The 19,481-nt window shown below is 42.3% G+C and overlaps 1 protein-coding gene across 1 annotated transcript in view; it reads right to left on the bottom strand.

The window, feature by feature from the left end:
- Positions 1-19,481, bottom strand: part of LOC149873657 (uncharacterized) — a 74,384-nt gene that overhangs the window by 38,753 nt on the left and 16,150 nt on the right. Inside the window, exons 2-3 of the mRNA XM_090036724.1 lie at positions 3,172-3,403; positions 2,500-2,609 (exon numbers count right to left, since the gene is read on the bottom strand). Of these exons, the coding sequence (XP_089892850.1) occupies positions 2,500-2,609; positions 3,172-3,403 (342 nt within the window). The remainder of the gene's footprint in view (positions 1-2,499; positions 2,610-3,171; positions 3,404-19,481) is intronic.

The following is a 19,481-nucleotide window of genomic DNA, read 5'->3' as shown; positions in this document are numbered from 1 at the left end:
GAAGAGACGGGGGGGGGTTTGTTTGTTTGTTGTTTTTTTTAAATCATTCTTATTGTAAATTTAGATGAAATTCTGGCTATCCAGAAATCAGCTAAAGTTTTGCCATTGACTTCTATGGAGCCAGGATGTGACCCTTTATGCCTGCATCTCCCTTCAAAGAATCCGTACAATATTCTTCATGCGGGGGTGGTGAGAGAGAGAAATAGGTGGTTGGGCATAAAGAAGAGCTGTACCTACAAGTTCTATAAACTATGTGATTCCATCGATTGTCTTGGTTTTATGCTGTTTTATATCAGATGAAGTTCCACCCCATTAATTTTATTGGAATAAATGGAAGTATTATTATAAATAATAAATGGTCATCACTTAATAGACTACATTTAAAAGAAAAAAATCTATTTATTTAAAACCTAGATTTGTAACTTGGATTGTTTTTATAGTACTATAATAGTTTAGGCACCACCATAGGCTAATCAGATTAACATCTTCTGGAAGATTACCATTTGGATGACGATGGGTGATTTAGCATAGATAACAAACAATAAGATATCTGACTTCTAATTATAGGCCCAACTTGCATGGTACTAAAAGGTGCTGAAAACTAGAAGCTGACGCATTGAATTTTCCTTCCCAAAAAAAAAACAAAAAAAAAAAACTGTATTTTTTCCCTGTAATTGTATTGGGTGTTAGTTGAAATCAATCATTTTTTCCATTTCTTGGTAACCAAATAGGGTTTTCAATTAAAATGCAAAACATTTTCAGCAAAGCCAGCTTTTAAAAATGAAAAATTGGTCAAAAAAGCAATTGTATGTTTTAAAATGTTTTGATAAAAAATATAATTAGTTTTCTTGAAAACCTCAAAAGAGGTGCTGAATATCCCCATGCCTGTTAACATGATAATCTTCTGATAACTGCAATCTTTCAGGTCCAAAACTGTGTGCACATTAAGGTCAGGCCACCCCAAGTACTTTCCCACATACCTAGAGCTCTCAGGAAATTGTTTTTGGCTTGAGAACAAATGGATGCCTTCACCTTGGATGTTCAGCTAGCCAAGTTTTTTTTTTTTAGCAGGAAACTTACCAGTGTTAAATATACGCATCTTTAGTTGTTGGTGTGTGCGTTTGTTTGGTTTTTTTGGGGGGGGGGTGGATTGTTTTTCTTGTAAAGACAAGTGTATAGTTAGTTAACGCAAGACACTAATAATACATGCAGTGGACCAGAATAATTTAAAATAAGTACAGCAGCATGAGGAGGGCTGGAGAAGTCAGTGTGCGAGTGTTGTGGACAGACAGGCAGGGGCATTACCTTTCAGCAAAATCTTGGCTTAATAAGACTGAGATCACACAGTAGAATGACGAAGCCCTACTGATCTTTGCTGTAAGAGCGCTAGAAGTGAAAAAAGATGCTTTAATTCGAATCCCCTCTACTATCTATCTTCAGGTAGAAGCAACTCTCTGCTGGAGGTCCCTCAGCTGCAGTCAATCAAAGACTAACCTAAAAGACCTTTGACAGTTTAAAAAGATAGGCAGCAGTAGTGAACTCTAAAGGGCTTATTAAATTTAGGCCTGTTGAGGACTACATGAGCTGGGTTCTACTAGATTTTAGCACTAATCTAGCTTCACATCACTGGCGCGTTAGGTCCTATATTTCCCCCTTTATATTACCTCACCTTACACATTGATTTTGTGTTTTCACACTCCTGGCTTCTTTTGATATCTAGATTACAGAATTAGCCCTGAGTAAGGAAGTACTCAGTTATGCCCCTGCAGAGGCATGGCAACAGTGGGGAGGAGACCGAATGCCCAACTGGCAAGGCCATCCTTTTGAGGCCTAACAAGCTCAGAAGCACCAGAGAGAAATGGGCTGGCATCAAGGACTTGATCAGAAGAGATACAAGCTTGATGATCTGAGCAGCTAGAGCATCACCAAGTCAAATAGGTGAAGCACCGCTCCACCCTTAGACTGTCCCCTCAGAAACCACTGCTAGTAGCATGCTGGCTGCTTTCCTTACCCCAGGTGTCTCCTAGAGAGTTCAGATATTATCTGTCACTTGCACTACACCTTTCCGTATCAGCATGTCCATGATTTGTCCCAAAATTCAGGTCTGGGCTGAGCCTAGTTCTGGCATTTTGGTTGGTTCCCAAGGCCACCAGGGAATCTGACCCTGAATCCAAATGCATCAGGACCTACTTTTCCATGGGTTTGGTCTAATCTTCAGAAATGCTTTCATCACAGAAGTCTATCCCCCCTGGAAACAGAGGCCCCTTTTAAGCAAATGCTTGTTCTTTGGGCTCAGTACATAACCTACTGCTTCGAAGTCCAGCACAGGCACCCTAGGTGGAAATGGACGTTACCCAGCCTCTCACTTGTCCCACCACGTTTTTTTTATGGCAGCCCAAACACTGAGCAAATAGCTGCTGATCCCTTTCCTTATGTTGCGTGAAAGGACAATCAGCGGTGAGACAAACAGGTGATACTCTTCTGAGTGGGGAAACATACCTCCATGGTGCTTTCCCTGCTCCATCAGACCCATGTCCTGAGTCTGGCTGGGCAGGGAGGAGTCTTCCCTCAAATGTGGCTCCACCGCTACTGTGGGGAAATGGGTCTGGCTGTTGGGGGGGAAAAACAGGGTCTGATTAACTCTTTAGTGGGCCCTAGGCAGGTCCAGACCCCCATCTTCACTCCGGTGTGGCTTTCCATGGAAAACAGGGTCAGAGCTGGGGCTAGGAAGTGAGGCTGGCTGAGGGGAGGGCAAGAGAAGGGAGATGGATGGCACTATTTTTGCCAGCTGCCATGGAGGGAAGGCCCCAGGGTCCCCAGCTCAGGGCCCTAGCCACGTGCCTAGGTGTTAATCCAGCCCGGGGTCTGCCTGAGCAGGGAAAGCGGGGCGATGCCATTGCCCCTTGTCCGTCATGTCAAGGGCAAAACAAGGGGTGACCTGTGCGTTTTGGAGGTGGCAGTGCAGCTGCTCTGCTGAAGTGGGAGACTCTGTAGCCGCTGGGCGGGGGGCCGCAAGCCCAAGCCCGCAGGCCAGGAGGAGGCTTGTCCCAGGAGCCCCGGGGCTGGGCCCGAGCTGCCCCTTCCCTCCGCACCCAGCGGGGTAGCGGGACTCGGGGACGGAGACCCCGCTCCTGCTCCCTCCCCACCACACGGGCGGGACGGACCTCTTACCCCGCGGAGCTGCTCCGCTCCGGACGCTGCCGCAGCTCGGCCCGGCCGCCGCGCCGGCTCCTCCCTAGCAACTGGCGCGGCGACCAAACCTGGGCATTGCCGCGCCGCCGCGGTAGGGGCCCGGCCCGGCCCCGCCAGCGCTTCCCACACCCCCGCGGCCGGGAAGCTGGGTCCGGCCTTGCCCCGCCGCCCGCAGCTGTGCACACCCCTCCGGCCCGGCCTGGGACCGTCTCTCCTCACGCACGGCTTGGGAGGGAGGTTTAAAAGCTCTCTACAAACCGCCCCCCCTATATACACATGCTATGAACACATACATCTATCCATATACGCCTTTGTACACCCCACAGCTATGTGTATACACGCACGTCCCTCAGTCTCTCTCTCTCTCTATATATATATGTATACATACACATCTCTATCTACACTCACCTCTCTATATATATATCTATGTAGACACCCCTCCTCTCTCTCTATATATAGACACACACAGCTCTCTCTGTATACACACATACACCTCTCTCTATATATACACAGATCTCTGTATATATGCACACAAATATACACGCCTCTATCTATGCGCACACACACCCTTCCATCTACATACATACCCTCTATATACACACACACCTTTATCTCTCTATATATATACACACCTCCATACACACACACACACACACTATATAATAAGAGCTCATACCACACGCACTTATTTATTGCTTGTTCCCTTTTATTTTTAGGGCCAAGGCTCCAACTGCTGGAGCGAAGGTTAGACAAATCGGCGTGGGTATGGCCAGCTTGCAAAGAATCAATCTGCCTTTCAAGCGCCCTTTCACTTAGAGGATGTCTCCCAGGGGCTTTCAGAAAATGGGATTAGTAGTAAAAGGAAAAAAAAAAAAAAGGCTGAGCCACAAAAAGTCGTGGTCAGCAGATGAAAAATATAGGGCTTTAGAGGGGCTTTCAAGCTGCTGGCAGACATTGTGTTCCTGACACCCACATGTAAATGTTTCAGGCAATTTTAGACCAAAGGAGAAAAATACACAAAAACAAACCTAAGTGACAATGATTCAATACAAGAGAAGAAGAAAAGTAACCTGCAGCCACACATTTAGATGCTGCACAATCCCAGACATAGACCTTTTCTAGCTGGCTACTTTTAAAAATAGGATCCAGATTATTTGAAAACACCACTTCTCCAAATAAAACGCACCCCTCAAAGTGAGCTGTTGAGGGCAGGCTGGGAGAGGGAAGGAGATGATTACAGTGCAGCAAAACAAAGAAGAACAGCAGAAAAATATAACAGTCTCTATTCTCACAATAATGCATTGTTGATGGTGACTTGACCATCAAAAAGTAGAGTTAATGCTAATCAGCTGTTTAACTATCAATATCTGATCTTCACAATTAGTTTAAAAACAGGCTTTGTAGGAGCTCATTAGTGCTAATCATTGCAAGGACCTGAGCTGGCTCCACAGGGTATATTCTCCCCTTGCTCAGTACATTAAATTCCCATTAATGTTAATGGGAGTGGTACACATGTAATGAACCAGCATAAAGATGAAGCCCTAAGGCGTATTCCATCATTAGAGTCCAACATGTGCATCCCACAAAAGTGCTTAAAGTGTAAGTCAAGCTTCTTGAGATTTGAAATGTTCTGCTGATGACTTATTGGATTCTGTGATGTCCTAAGAAACACACCTATCCACATCCCTGTCTCCTGCCCTCCAGATCATGCAGTTTCACCAGAGAGTAAATACCAGTAAATCCCTGGAATAAATTTGGAAGTGCACAATCCACAGAGGGAGGAGTGATTATAAAAAACAAAGTTTTTTGCAAAGCTGCTCAGGTACCATATTCAGGTAAAGTGGGCAGTGACTGCATGACAGCTCCTCTGAGTTAAACTCGGGACCTTCAGATCTAAATCATATATCTCCACCATGTGACTGAAAGGAATAGCTTTATTTGTTGGTAGTAACAGGTGGTTGCTGGCTGTGATCTAACTGTAACAGAAGAATGCTATCCTGTTCAGTGGTGAATTTACCTCTGGTATTGAGCAGGTTCTAGGGAAGGGTTGTTGGTATAACTCAGGGGTGGGCAAAATGCGGCCTGCAGGCCGGATATGGCCCACCAGGCCATTCTATCCAGCCCACAAGGCCCCTAACATTTTAGAAAATTAATATTTATCTGCCCCTGGCTGCCTGTCATGCAGCCCTCGATGGCTTGCCAAACCTCAGTAAGCGGCCCTCTGCCTGAAATAATTGCCCGCCCCAAGTATAACTTGTTCCCCAAGGAATGCAGAAGTTGTAGAGCACAAGTAAGTGCAGGGAAGAATATTCTGTAGTGAGTTTCAATAGAAGGTTACAATGATGTTCCAGGTCACCATAGCAGAAATTTCCCTTGCTCCCCAGACAGCACACTCCATTTTGGGACTCATCCAAAATGCATTGTTACTGTAAATGATAAATCAAGGGTCACTTAGTATATGCTGAAACTACAAAGCAGTATTATGCAGCAATACATGATCTAGCTCATGGTATGGAACCAGTATAGATGTATTAGTTTGGTGCTCTGCCCAGGTTAACTACCCCTGTTCCTCAGCAGCAGTAATTAGCTCATGTGAACCACCACAGCAGCATAGCTATAATACTTTGATACCTCTTTATGCCACTGCTTTATGCCATAAAAATGGCAGAAAGTAAGGCAGAGTGGCACCTTCAAGATAAACTGGTTCAGAGAGGCACAAGCTTTTGTAGGCAACAATTCATGCCTCTCTAAAGCAGTTAGTCTCTAAGGTCTCCTTTACATGTGCACAGAGCCTGCTCCAATGCACCGGAGATCCAGCGTGTCAGAGCAGACTCAATTAACTGAATCTGCTGGATCACAGAAACTGATATGCTCTGGCAGCCTTCCACATCACATGTCAGCGTCACCATGTGTCTCCACACTAAAAAAATGGCAGCAGGATGCTTTGAAATAAAACACATTTGATGAGCTTTAGTTCAAAGCGTCCCACCACCATTTTTTTCAGTGCAGTGATGCCAATACACATGACACTCTGGAGCTTTTAATTAGTGCAGCAGGCTAATCAATGCTCCCAGTGCCATGTCCCACAGCATGTGTAAAAATACCCTAAAGTACCATCCTGCCCTACCTTCAGCCTAATTTCAGATAACACAGCTAACCAACTCTCTCCATTTGTCATAAAGATACATCTTTTGCTACTTAAGTTTTGCAGTAAATATTCCTTGCTTTTTCCAAAAGTAATTTCTGATGATCTTGATGTAGTTTGATGTTCTGATGATCTCATGTTTCTTGATGTCGTTTGAAAACACAATTCTGTAAGCAAAGCTAAGTACTGGTGTTTGGCAACAGGGCTGTACACTTCTGTGATAATTGTGAGTGAAGTTTTCTCTCAGGGCCTAATGTAAAAGAGCTATGGGAAACACTTACTCTTCTTCTGTGATCAAGTGGCTGGACCCAATATGATATTTAAAAGAAGGGTTGACCCCTGTTCCTGTGATCATTACAAAAATTTCTCACAGCTCGCTGTTATATGTTTGCACAATGTGTATTATCTCCATTTCTGGTGGCTGGCCAACACAGAAAAATCACAAAACCATACTCTACTATTTTTCCATGTTAAAGGAGCTAGTCTTTCATTGAAGCAGAAAAGGTCTGTGATAAGCTGTAGAGATCTGTGATAAGGTTTTATGTTCAAATCCTGCTGATAAGCTATCCTTGAAGTTGTTATAGCTACTCACAGCCAGAAATTATGATTACTGACTTCGGGTTTTGGAATAATCCAGGAAGTATTGCTTGTTACAAATTTTGGGAGGCAGTGTTTCCTAATCGAGAGAGCACTGGGATTCAGGAGACACATAGGTCAACTCTGACCCTGGTTTGCTAGGTGATCTTGGGCAAGTTGCTTTACCCCTCTCTGCTTAATTTTTCTCATCCATGCAATGGAGATAACAATCCTTACCTCTTTTATAAAATACAGATAAAAAGTTATGTAGGAACTAGGCATATGACTACCCAGTATCATGCAGTGGCAGGCAGAGACACCTGAGCTGATTCTAAAGGCTCAGTCAGGCACAGTGCCATACTAATAACCATTGAGACTAATAGGATGGGAAGGCCAAACCTCTCCCTTGCAATGAAACATGTGACCAGTCCCAGGTGTTTTCAATATTATACTCAGTTACTATGCTAGAGCATTCAACTAATTGGATGTGGGAAGAAATGAACTGTTTGAGTCTTTATTGTTTGGGCTCTGTCTAGATCAGTGCTGGTCAACCTTTTTTCCTGGTGGGCCAGATGGGCAGTGCCTAGTCTGCCTGCACATGGGAGCTGACTGGTGGTTCCAATATGGCTGGTGTAGCAGGGTCCCACCTAGCTGCACAGAGCAGAGTGCAGGGGCAACCCAGCCTCAACAGAGGGTAAGGGGTCTTGCCATGCCCTCAACCCAACTTTTGTCACTGTTCCTGACTGTAGTGCAGATATACTCCTAATTTAAGCCATCTTCAGTCAATACTGAGTACTGCAGAAAAACATGATGATTGAGAAATGACACTTGCATGAGTCAAATAGCTGTAGAAAAGCACCTTGTGGTTTAACTGAAACACAGACATCCTTAAACTAAGCCTAGGGGACTTCTGAAAGCAGAGAACACAAGTGAAAAGAGTACTTTTGAATGGAAGAAGAATGCAAAAAATAGTTGGAGTGATGTTGGAGTTGTGGAAATTGTTCTCTGACTTGAGATACATTCATTCATAGAAGACTTGACTGCTTTATAACAGTAGATTTAATAGGAACATCCTCCTAGAAAAGATGCATGAACAGTGCTAATGATAATTTTGGGGGGTTCCTGGAGCTCTTACCCCTTAGCTTGCCCACACATGAAGACTGAGACTGGTTTTAAGCACTCATTAGGTGGCCACTCCAGGGCAGGATTCTCTCTGATCTATGCCACAGATCCCGCCCTTGTTGACCCAGATCAGGTCCCACTGCCCCCAGCACCCTGGATTCCTGCTTGGTGTTACATTGCTAGAAGAGTGCTTGGGAAGGCAGGTTAACTCTTCCCTTCCTGCTTCACTGGGACAAACAGCACAGGTAGCCACAGGTAAGTAATGCCCCAGGAGTAGGGGGGGGGGAAGCAGGAGGGGAGCTAGGGGAACCCCAGAGGGTGGAGGGAAAGCCTGAAATTAGAAGGGAGATTCTTACCTTTCAGTCTTCTAGGTCCCCACTGGCCTGAACATGTGACTTTCAAACTCACCTAACACCCATCAATACTTGTGCAGTTCACAATGTAATGGGCTTAGTAAAGCAGCTCTATTTCACATCACTAGAGGTTGCCTGGCAAGATTAGAAAATTAGTTGAACCTTTCTAAGTGTATGTATTTAAAATGGAATATTATCTGGAAATATTGAATGAAGGACTATACTTGCCATTCACTTCAATAGAAACTGAAATCTCTATGTTTAAACACAGAATTTAATTTGTTGAATGTAGAACTGAGCATAAGGTTTGTCATGGCATAGCATAATATGCAAGGACATATATGCTTGTTTACTAGGTAACTCCACAAAAGAAGAAAGCTAAAAATAACCAAATATACATATATCCCAGCAGAATTTATATTGGGGAGGAAAAAATTTAAACTTCAGCCTTGGAAAAATTCTGTGCTGAATATTTTCTAGGGACTTTAAGGTGAAATATTCTTATCTTTCTGAATAGCATCACAGTTAAAGAGTCATGTAGGGCCGGTTATACCTTCAATTTCACCTGGCCAGTTGATTTGCAAGCATATAGTTTATTATTCTTGTAAGTATCTCATAGTAAATAGATAGACAAGGAATGCTGCAGTTCACTCTCTCTCAGTTGTGGTGGTGCTACAAGAATAACAAGTAATGGAAAAAAAAGATTATTTTTGTTACTGAAGTCAGCAGATGCAGTTCTGAATTCACACAGGGAACAGATGTGATAAGTAAGAGGATACCATTTATACACAATCACTTTTCAGAGTAGAAGTGGGCTCTAAAACAAAGTGTAAGCCCTAATTCTGCAATCAGGAAAAGGCTGTTTTTAAACGCTGATACTTTCAAAGGTGGTTTTGTTTATAGTCCTTTGAAGTCCTCCCTTTTCTCTCCTCAATCTACTGAAAAGCAGGGAAAACAACATTAACACCAGATCTGGTAAAAATAATACTATTCTGAAGAGCTGCTTTACAAATGCTTCTCTTGACACCCAGGCTTTCAATCAGAGAAGATCTCTGGTCAACCACCCTTATGAACAGGTAAGCATTGAGTCCTTTATTTCCTTTTAATCTAGTGGATGGGTTTTAGCCTTGGGCTTAAGTAGCATATTCTCCTTTTCCCTTTCCTTGTATCTGAAACAGAAAGGACTTAAGCTTTGCTGAGAGAGCAAATTTATTAAGCTAGTATTCAGGAGATTGAATGGCGAACATATGGCCAGCACTTGGAACTGGAAGGGAGCTAAATGCTCTTCAGCCTCTAATAGATTTAGCTGCTTCTACTTGTGCTAGCCAACATATCACAACCTTGCCCATGGCCCACTTTTATTCAAGAAAGAGCTCTTATAATATCACATTGTAGAACTGTGACAAAATGTCAGTGTGAATCAGCAAGTTGGCTTCAAATATGAAACTTCTCTGAAGTGTTCAAAATGTTAGATTTCTTTATTTGAAGGCGGGGGGGATGTGGGTCTTTTTCTCAAAATGGCTTAAATGCAGCTGTAATTAACTTTTTGTATTGAGAAGAGCTCAGTATTAACAGGCTTGTCTTCCTTTTGAAGCCTAAGAAGAAATAAAAAAGCTTTGAACTTTAAACTTGATTGTAGTTGCATTTCATCTGTGTATGTTGCTGTTCTGCTGCTCATACTAGAACAGCTCAATTGGATCAAAGAAAAAAAGAAACCCCACAAAGAAATAATAATACATCAGATTGGTCCTTCAATCCTTATTCAGTGTGTGCGTCTACATGTGTGTTAAGTTGTCTTTTCAAATGTGTATTTAAATTTAGTAGCTCCAATGTGAGGTACTAAAAAATGCTCGTTAGGCTGCCTTAATGGGCAGTAACGAATGCCCATGGTTTTAAGTGATGGTTAATACGCAATAGCCTATTTTACTGTGCATTACTGTATGGGTTTTTTTACACAACACTTAAATGCACAGTAAAATATGTGACTGCACATTAAAGTGCATGTGTAGACACCCAACGAGTAGTCCAGTTGACTTTACTGGGGATACTCAAATTATGGTTGCAAGACTGGATGCTTAATCAGTTGTTCAAACATTTAGATCTTTAATTTTTTTGTAAAATACAAAGAAAAGCTAGGAGGAAAAAATCAAGTGCTGTGCCTCTTGAAAAGTACAACAACTAAACAAACATAGTTGAGGAATCTAGCAGCAGCAGGAGACCTGCTAATGCAAATACTTAGTAGAATGACTCATTAAAAACAAACTAAAAGAAAAACATTTTATTAGTTTGCTTCCCCCCCCCCCCAATATCTTAAGAACACAAGGAGAGCAACATTAAGGAACGTCTTCAAGCAAAAGCTTTGAACACGGTACATATACATGCTTAATTTTTGTGTTTGTTTCCCTGTACTTATGGAGAGAGTCATAAGTAGGACAATGAGTCTTACACACAAAACAAGCTCCCAGAAATTCTCTCTCCTTTTTTTTTTTTTTTACTAAACTAAGAGGTTTTACTAACCTATAAGAGGTAAAAACAGCCAAGTACTGCTCATCATCAACATGGTATGCAAAGGCTAATGCACCCATGGTAGATAGCATGGAAATGAAATCTTCATTGAGAATAAATACGACTTCATTGTAAAACCTGTTTAGAAGTTGTAAGATATAAGTCTCAGAAGTGCTGAAAACTTAACAGAACTCCAGCAGCATTTAATGGGGGCCATGAGGGCCTAGCATCCTTTGAAACTGGAGATTTAATATATTGAACAAGGATCAACAGTGGTTTCTTTGTAGACAGGAATCCCTGATATTTCTGTATCTCATGTTCTCTTCTCCCACTGTATGTTTTCAGTAGGTATTATCATAATCATTTATAGTCCTTTCTTTTATTGAATGTCTAGCAGGAATGCCTGTCCATTTGTTTTTCATCTAATATATAAATAACGTGATTTGATTCTTGGAATCTTTTTCATATCTAGCAATAGTAAATTGAGAGCAAAATGTTTCCAAAATACATGTTTCCAGCAACTGGGAGGAAGCTTATCTTATTAATATCTTTATCATTAATTTGCAATAATAAACCAGAAATTCAAACCAGCAGGAAGGATAAAAATATAGACACAAGCCTTAAATAGCTTGTTGACAGATAACATTAGGAATAAATTTAACATCAGGCTTGGCTACAGTGACCACCTGCCACTCTGTTTCTCTGTGGTATTGTACTGTTTGTTCCCTATTGTGCCAGCTTGTGTTCTAAAGGCAAATCCCAGTCTGTCCTTTACGGGAAACAGTGTAGAACAACAAGGGAAGACGGGATTCAGGGCGCCTGTTCAGGAGATCTGTACTCTAAGCCCTGTCGGTGTTCTGTATTTTAGCCACAGGGTTGGGCTGGTGAATCCTCTGGCTTCTTGTGTTAACCTTTACAGTTATGCTTAGCTTATGGTAAAACTTCTGTATCCAGCCATTCACCATCATTCTGTGATGGAGAAGAAGCACTGGAGTATTGTAGGCTCTGCTGTAGCAGCTATGGCGCAGCTGCAATGCTAGCCTGCAACCTGGTAGAGTGGGTTATTTCTCCTCAGTTTGAGAATCCCCTTCACTAAATTAAGCTGTAAGGACTTGATAAATGGAGAGAGGTAGGTAGCCATGTTAAGTCTCAAGTCAGACAGAAGGCAAGGAAGAGGTGTACCTTATAATCTAACAGAATTAGAAGTGCAGAATTCTCTGATTCGGTACCGCAGAAGCGCACCTTATGGAATAACCATCTGCCAGATGTGGTGAATGGTAAAGGAGGACTAACCCTTCCAGGCAAGGACCCTGTTACTTGGTGAGCCTGGCTTTCCTATCTTCAGGCTCCATGTACATCCACCCTGCTGAGTAAATAATGACTTATACCATTAATTTTTGCTTTTGTCCTTTATGACAAATGAAAACATATTTTTTTGTTTTGTTTTGCAGGGAGGGAGGGTTTTACCTTTGAAAAACCAAGCTCAAGACTAGTTTGGATCCAAGTCCCTCTTAACCAAGCCATCCAAGCACAGCGGGGAAAAAGGGGAAAAGAATGCAGTCAAATAATTGGCTGTACTTTGGACTCAGTTGTAAACCTGTTCATACCTGCTGAGAACAGCAATACATGTATCAGTAGCTAAGCGGTATTACTAATCCTATAAAACTGGCAATTTGTTTAAAAATAATGAATGATGTCTTTTGAAAAGAATGATTTTTAGTAACATTCTGACTACATATAGGTTACATGTAGGACTACATTGGGAATGACATTCTTGGATATCCAAAGGCTATTAGTTTCTAATTACCACTGTCTTTATTTACAACGGCACACACCCTCATGTTCCTATATCTTGCTTTACTTTGCTTGCACCAATATGTTGTCTGTAAAATTCCTAGCAGTTACCTTCCAAGTGCTGGGCATAAAGTCTGAAGCACTACCTCTTAGTAATGATGGGGGCAGAGTTATTATCCACAATGCACTTCTCATCTCTGCCTCCTCATTCATGCAGGTAAAACTTTGACTCATTCTTCGGGCACGAGGATAGCCTTTTTTACAGGACGCACAAGCCTGCCTTGTGAGGTGCTGGATGGAGTAAGGAGGAAATAGACGCTTCCAAAATAACTCGGACACTAGCTACAAGCTAAGCTAAGACAGATGGAGCACAGTAAACAATTTTAGTCAATGCCTTTTTTTTTTCTTCTCCTGGCAACTTACTGCAGGAATACCTACTTGAAAAATGAAAGGCACAGCTATTGCTGTCTTAATTCTTTAACTACATTTTCTACTAAAGCTGTTTTTACTACCTTCCCAACCAGACCACAGCTCAATGTGTTATATGCGATCTATGATACTGATTAATGTCAATCTATGGCAGTAGCTGCTGGTGGAGACTCTGGTATAAGGCATAGGGTACCTGAAGGACACTGTAGCCATACAAGATCATGACAGACTTTTTTCAAACAGGTGATCCAGAAGCAAACAACATAGCTTTAAAAAGGTGGATCTGGCAGAAAAACACAGTGTTGTTGTTATTTGTAGGCATTTGTCCACTGACAGGCCTTCTGTAGTGATTTTGACGTAGCGTAGTTTCATAGTTGATAGGGTTGGAAGAGACCTGAGTAGATCATCAAGTCCGACCCCCTGCCATGGCAGGAAAGAGTACTGGGGTCAAATGACCCCAGCAAGGTATTTGTCTAGCCTTGTCTTAAAGACCCCCAGGGTAGGAGCCAGCACCACTTCGCTTGGAAGTTGGTTCCAGACCCTAGCCGCCCTGACTGTGAAGTAGCGCCTCCTGATGTCTAGTCTGAATTTACCCTCTGCCAGCTTGTGACCATTATTTCTAGTCACTCCTGGTAGTGCTTGGGTGAACAGAGACTCCCCCAGTGCCTGCTGATCTCCTCTGACTAGTTTGTAACAGGCCACTAGATCCCCCTCAGCCTTCTCTTGTGGAGGCTGAACAGGTTCAGGTCCTGTAGCTTCTCCTTGTAGGGCCTGCCCTGCTGCCCCCTGATCATGTGAGTGGCCCTCCTCTGGACCCTCTCCATGTTGTCCACATCCCTCTTGAAGTGCGGCACCCAGAACTGGATGCAGTACTCCAGCTGCGGCCTGACCAGTGCTGCACAGAGGGGGAGGATCACCTCCTTGGACCTGCTTGAGATGCATAAGTGGATGCATGACAAGGTGCTGTTGGCTTCCCTGACTGCATCCCCACACTGCCGGCCCATGTTCATCTTGGCATCAGTGATGACTCCAAGATCCTTTTCTGCCTCTGCAATGACGAGAAGGGAGTTCCCCAGCCTGTAGGTATGGTGCTGGTTCTTCCTCCCCATGTGCATCACCTTGCACTTGTCAGTGCTGAATCTCATCCTATTCTCATCCACCCACCTCTGTAACCTGTCTAGGTCTGATTGTAGCCTATTCCTCCCTTCTAGCATGCCCACATCCCCCCACATCTTGGTGTCATCAGTGAATTTGAACAGGGTGCTATTTACCCCCTCGTCCAAGTCACTGATGAAGATGTTGAACAGTGTGGGCCCGAGGACCGAGCCCTGGGGGACCCCACTGCCCACATCCCTCCAGGTCGAAAATGACCCATCCACCACCATTCTCTGGGTGCGGCCCTCCAGCCAGCTGGCAACCCATTTGACTGCGTAGGTGTCGACACCACAGTCCCCCTGTTTCTTAATGAGAACGGGGTGAGAGACAGTGTCGAAGGCCTTCCGAAAGTCCAGAAAGACTATGTCCACTGCTACCCTTGCATCTAAGGATTTGGTGACCTGGTCATAGAAGGCCACCAGGTTGTTCTGACAGGACCTGCCTCTAATGAATCCGTGTTGGTTGCCCCCAAGCATAATCTCCCCTGCTGGCCCCTCGTGGACATGTGCCAGAATAATTCTCTCAAAAAGCTTACCCAGGATCGAGGTAAGACTAACTGGCCTATAGTTTCCCGGGTCCTCCTTCCTCCATAAACCCGCTTTCTTACAACAGAAACCACTTTCTGTTCCCAAAGGCACGAATCCATGCTCAGGAGGAGGAACCTTCACTTTGTGCATCACCTGGGGTGAACCTAGTCAGATAATTACAAGCTGAGAATCATTTGCATTCCTGCCTCTCCAGCTGAAAAGCTCCTTTTCAAAAAAATGACAACTGTATGTGAGACAACTTCCTACTTGGCTTCATTGCATCACTGTGGATATGAAAGCAAACCTGCTGTGGGCATCCTCCATCACATGGCAGTCAAATTTATGGGGAAGTGCAGTACATTATTTATATACTTTATTATAACAATATACCATTATATATTAATGTATATCATACAACATATACTACAGTGTATATACAATCACATACTGTATAATTATCTATAATTAATCAGTATGTGTCAGAGGAGGGCCAGCATGCAGCAGAGGGGGACTAGAGCCACCTGGTGGTGATAAGGAGTACAGGAGAGGGATCGAAGGGTTTGCTAACTACAAAGTCATTCTCACAACTTTTGCATCATGAATTTGAGCAACAGTTGTGGTAACAAACACAGTGCTAAACACTACCACCCCTATCTACGTTCAGAGTTGGATTCTCATTGTGCCATAGCCCCCTCTGCCTCAACCTCTACAGGCAGAGTTTTCTGGAAGTGGGTATAAATATTTAAAGTCCTTGTGTTCAACAGCATATGGCCATATTATAAATTATGTTATAGCCCAGTGTATCCAAGCCTTCAATTACCCACTCCCTCATCCTTCAGGGTGTATAGGCAATCCAGGCCAAGCATCGCCCATGTTTAGAAAATAAATGAGGCTAAGGCTATTTAAATTAGTTTGTCAAAGGAAATGTGCACAGACAAAATTAATTTTATAGCCCCTGGTGGCAGTGAAAACTGGTTAGCGAAACTTCTAGCCTTGTTTCCCATATTATGAAGTTCTCTGTCTGATTTCTTAACTGAGGATATATGTACATATATGCATATACACACATATACATATATTATTTATTTAATATATATTCAAGTATAAGGAAAAAATAATCTGGCTTTCTAATTCCACCTGCACAAATGTCTGCTCATGATGTTAGCTATTTTCTAAATGCCATTTTGTTAATGTCCATGCATTTTATTTCACCAGAAATATTCTTTATTGTAACATGGCTAAACAAAAACAGGCTTTACTTTCCTTCATTCAGAAAAGTGTAACTATAAGATGTGAGAAACTATAAAATTAATTTGGCACAGTACTAGGTTTCTTGATTATTAAAGTAGGGAACGTAACTGAAATTCTAACTTAGCATTCTTGTTAAAACCATTATACCCGCTCTTTGCATTCGGTTCATGCTCCAGTGCCACAAGCGAAAGAAGGATTTTCTATTAGAGGAATATGAGATCCTCAGATCTCTGCAGTTCTGACTTAAGGGAATGAATTGCATTGATGATGTGCATCATCAACCCCCCAAGATATAAAAGGAAGATCAGAAGGATGGCAAACCATGAATGGCTTTGATATTTTTAAATGCTAAAAATAACAGTGTTGAAAAAACAAGAACTTCTGTAGAAATCTGAACCTACACTATAACAGCTTTTTTAGCAAATGTTCTAGTGTTAGGACAAAATTGAGCTGTGTTTAAAATAAGGAGGTGATTTTTGAAGGTGCTAAACTCAGCACTTGAAGGTTCAAGCTCTCAGTGCTCACATTTTAGCTTGGAAGTTACTGAATGAAACATTTTAAAAGGAAGAGAGGTAACTAGAGCAAGCTAAAATGTGTATGTATTTGTGTTAGTCAGGATTTCATACTATGTAGAAACAACTTATAATGCTGAAAATATCTTAATTTGCCGGCTTCGTGATCCATCTGTATTTTGGTAAGTTTAACTAACTGCTGAGGTAATCTGAGCAGAGGACTGGGAGTCGAGACCTGCTTTTGAGTTCCTGTTTTGACATTTACATTACGACAGAGACAGTGTCAGAGAAGTTAATACTTGAGTGAATGTAGAATCAGGCCACAGATTTCTATATTTTAAACAGGCCCTGATCAAACCAGCCACAATTTTGGTGACTTGAACGAACTCCAGGATAACGTTTACAGAAAGCTTGAGTGATCTAGGAACTGAAATTACCTTGGGGAAAATGGGAATTAGATTTTGGATAATGTTTTAAAAAATACTTAATTTAGGAGACTAAGTCCAAGCACTGTATTATGTGTACCATTTCTTCCCCCTCTACTTTTGCATCACTTCATCCTTGTATACAAAGGAAATTACTCTCTCATTTAAAGGCTCTTCAATATGCATGTGTAATATGTCTAATCTAAAACTTGGAGGAAGTTTAGATTTAAGAGTGAAACGTTTGGTTTATGCCTGTTTTTAATGAATTTAATCTCAGATAGGCAAGGTTGAGACTGATGGGGAAAGGGGTCAAGGGAAAGGAACAAAGTTCATCTAATTTTAAAAGTGGGTTGCAAGATCATGATTAAAATTTATGGAACCCTTTCCTAATCCTTTCCCTTGCATCTCTACCCTTCCTTCAGTATAGCAAGTGTGGGAACAAGCCATTCTCCAGGCCTCTATTTCAGGTGTCTGACATGCACTCCACTTCAGGGCCAGGAATCTGACTTCTGGCTACCTGGCTTCATAGTTCCTTCTTACTTTCTTCAGCAGAAGAAAACCCTCAACTGCCTGTCCCCCACCCCAGATGCTAAGCAAGCCAAGTGCAGAATGCTTTTCCGCATTACATTGCAATACAAGGCAGGTGGGCTGGAGACTGCCTTCATCAAGCATTAGAGGACATGTAGTCTGTTCTCTTTGTCTTTCCAAAGACTAAGGTCTTCCATAGGCCACTACTTGGGGTTCAGGATCCCTGGGACTGCTGGCCCTAGGATTTGGCCTGTACTGAGTAAATTTTATTGTAAAATGAATCTGCTGCTAAATTGTATTTAAATCAACAAAAAATATGAAGAAGAAATTGCATATATTGCTTAACAACTAAACGCACACAAACGGGCAGAATCCTATTTCACTTTACTTACGTAGTTTGGAAACTGCCACTGGTGTAACTGCCATTTTGGCACTTACATGCCCACATGGTTACTGAGCATGTGTAATAGGCTGCACTCAGGGTCCACACGGGCACATAAGTCCTAAAATTGGGGCACAGAGGGATTTTAGTCTAACAGTCAAGTAGTTAGGGTTCTCATCCAGGTTTTAGGTCCTCCTTACCCAGAGGGGTTTTGAACCCGCTTGTCTCTGATTTAACTACCAGGGAACAGGTTCAGTATTATCTAATTCCCTTTCCAGTCATCCTCCTAAGGATGAGCTATTGCATGTCGCATTTAATTTCACTGGATGAGATGGATGCTGAGCAATGTGGGTATTTGCCCCATTGGGAGCAAGGCTACAATCCAGGTTCCCCACTCTTTCAGAGCAGCATCCATCTCACTCAAAAGAAGGAGAGGGTATCTCCCTCTCTTGGTTGTTCAAGGGCTAGCTGCATGTCTCTGTCCCCAGATGCAGGGCTGGAGAGAGCACTGAATAAATTCCTAACTTGTGGCCTGGTATTTAGGAACTGCTCTGGAAAGTCGGAGTGGTGTAGTTCAAACTTTGCTCTGAGGAGGGGAGGGTAGACTTGGGGTCTCCTACTTCCTTGGGTAGTGTCCTAACCACTTGGCTATCAGGCTAAAAGCATGGGAGAATCCTCCTTTTTCAAGTCCTACTGGTTTATTTGTGGGTTTTGCTGGATACTATTTTGTGACTTGGCCAGCATATGCATATACAGAGCTACGTATCTTCTTGGTCTCTGCATGGCCTACTGCATGTGTTGAAGTAGCTGTGTGAATGCTTATGCATCTAGACTGAACATGGAGTAGGACTGCAAATGTGTATACTTGTCAAAGCGGCAGTTACGGAGCTGGGTGCTATTTGGGCCTATACAGTAAAATAGGATTCTACTCAAGATATATGGGTTCCTTTGAATTTCATTGTATTAGTTTTCCTTCTTCAGTACAAAGATACAATAACATCTCCAACTTAAATACATTACTGCAGGATGCTAATAAACCGAGGATATTGAATATGATAGTCATCCTGACAAAATGGAGCAGCAGAACAAATAACAAAATACATACATCAGTTGATGTGATTATTGTGCCTTGAATTTCTAGAGAAAATAATTATCAGCATAATTTCCTTCTCAGAAATCCTAAGCAACAAGATAAAGAATCACAAACAGATACCTTTGAATCATACCATCTGCAGTAAATTCTGCAACCATTTATTTTAAATGGTGTGTTCAGCATATACAAGCAGAATGCCCTCTCTCTTATAACCAGTGTACTCATGCTAACGATAGGTATGCATACACTGTATATAATATAGTTGTTCTATGGATAGACTTCAATCATCTGACATAATTTCATATGGCTTATTTTTATTTTATGGAGAAAATCCAGACTATTTAATGCAAGCTTACAGTTTTACTTTATAGTAAAAAGGCAAAATCCATAAAGAGTTGTTGGTACTGAAAAGCTCATTTCTAGAAATGCTGAATTATAGCTCGCTTACAGGATCTGTTTCTGATTTTTGTGACAAGTTGTAGTAGTGTGGCC

This window comes from Crocodylus siamensis, chromosome 1 (assembly GCF_052110815.1).
Source record: "Crocodylus siamensis isolate JL-2025a chromosome 1, ASM5211081v1, whole genome shotgun sequence".
Taxonomy (NCBI): domain Eukaryota; kingdom Metazoa; phylum Chordata; order Crocodylia; family Crocodylidae; genus Crocodylus; species Crocodylus siamensis.
The sequence above is the reverse complement of the archived record's forward strand: the minus strand, read 5'-3'. Positions and strand labels throughout refer to the sequence as shown.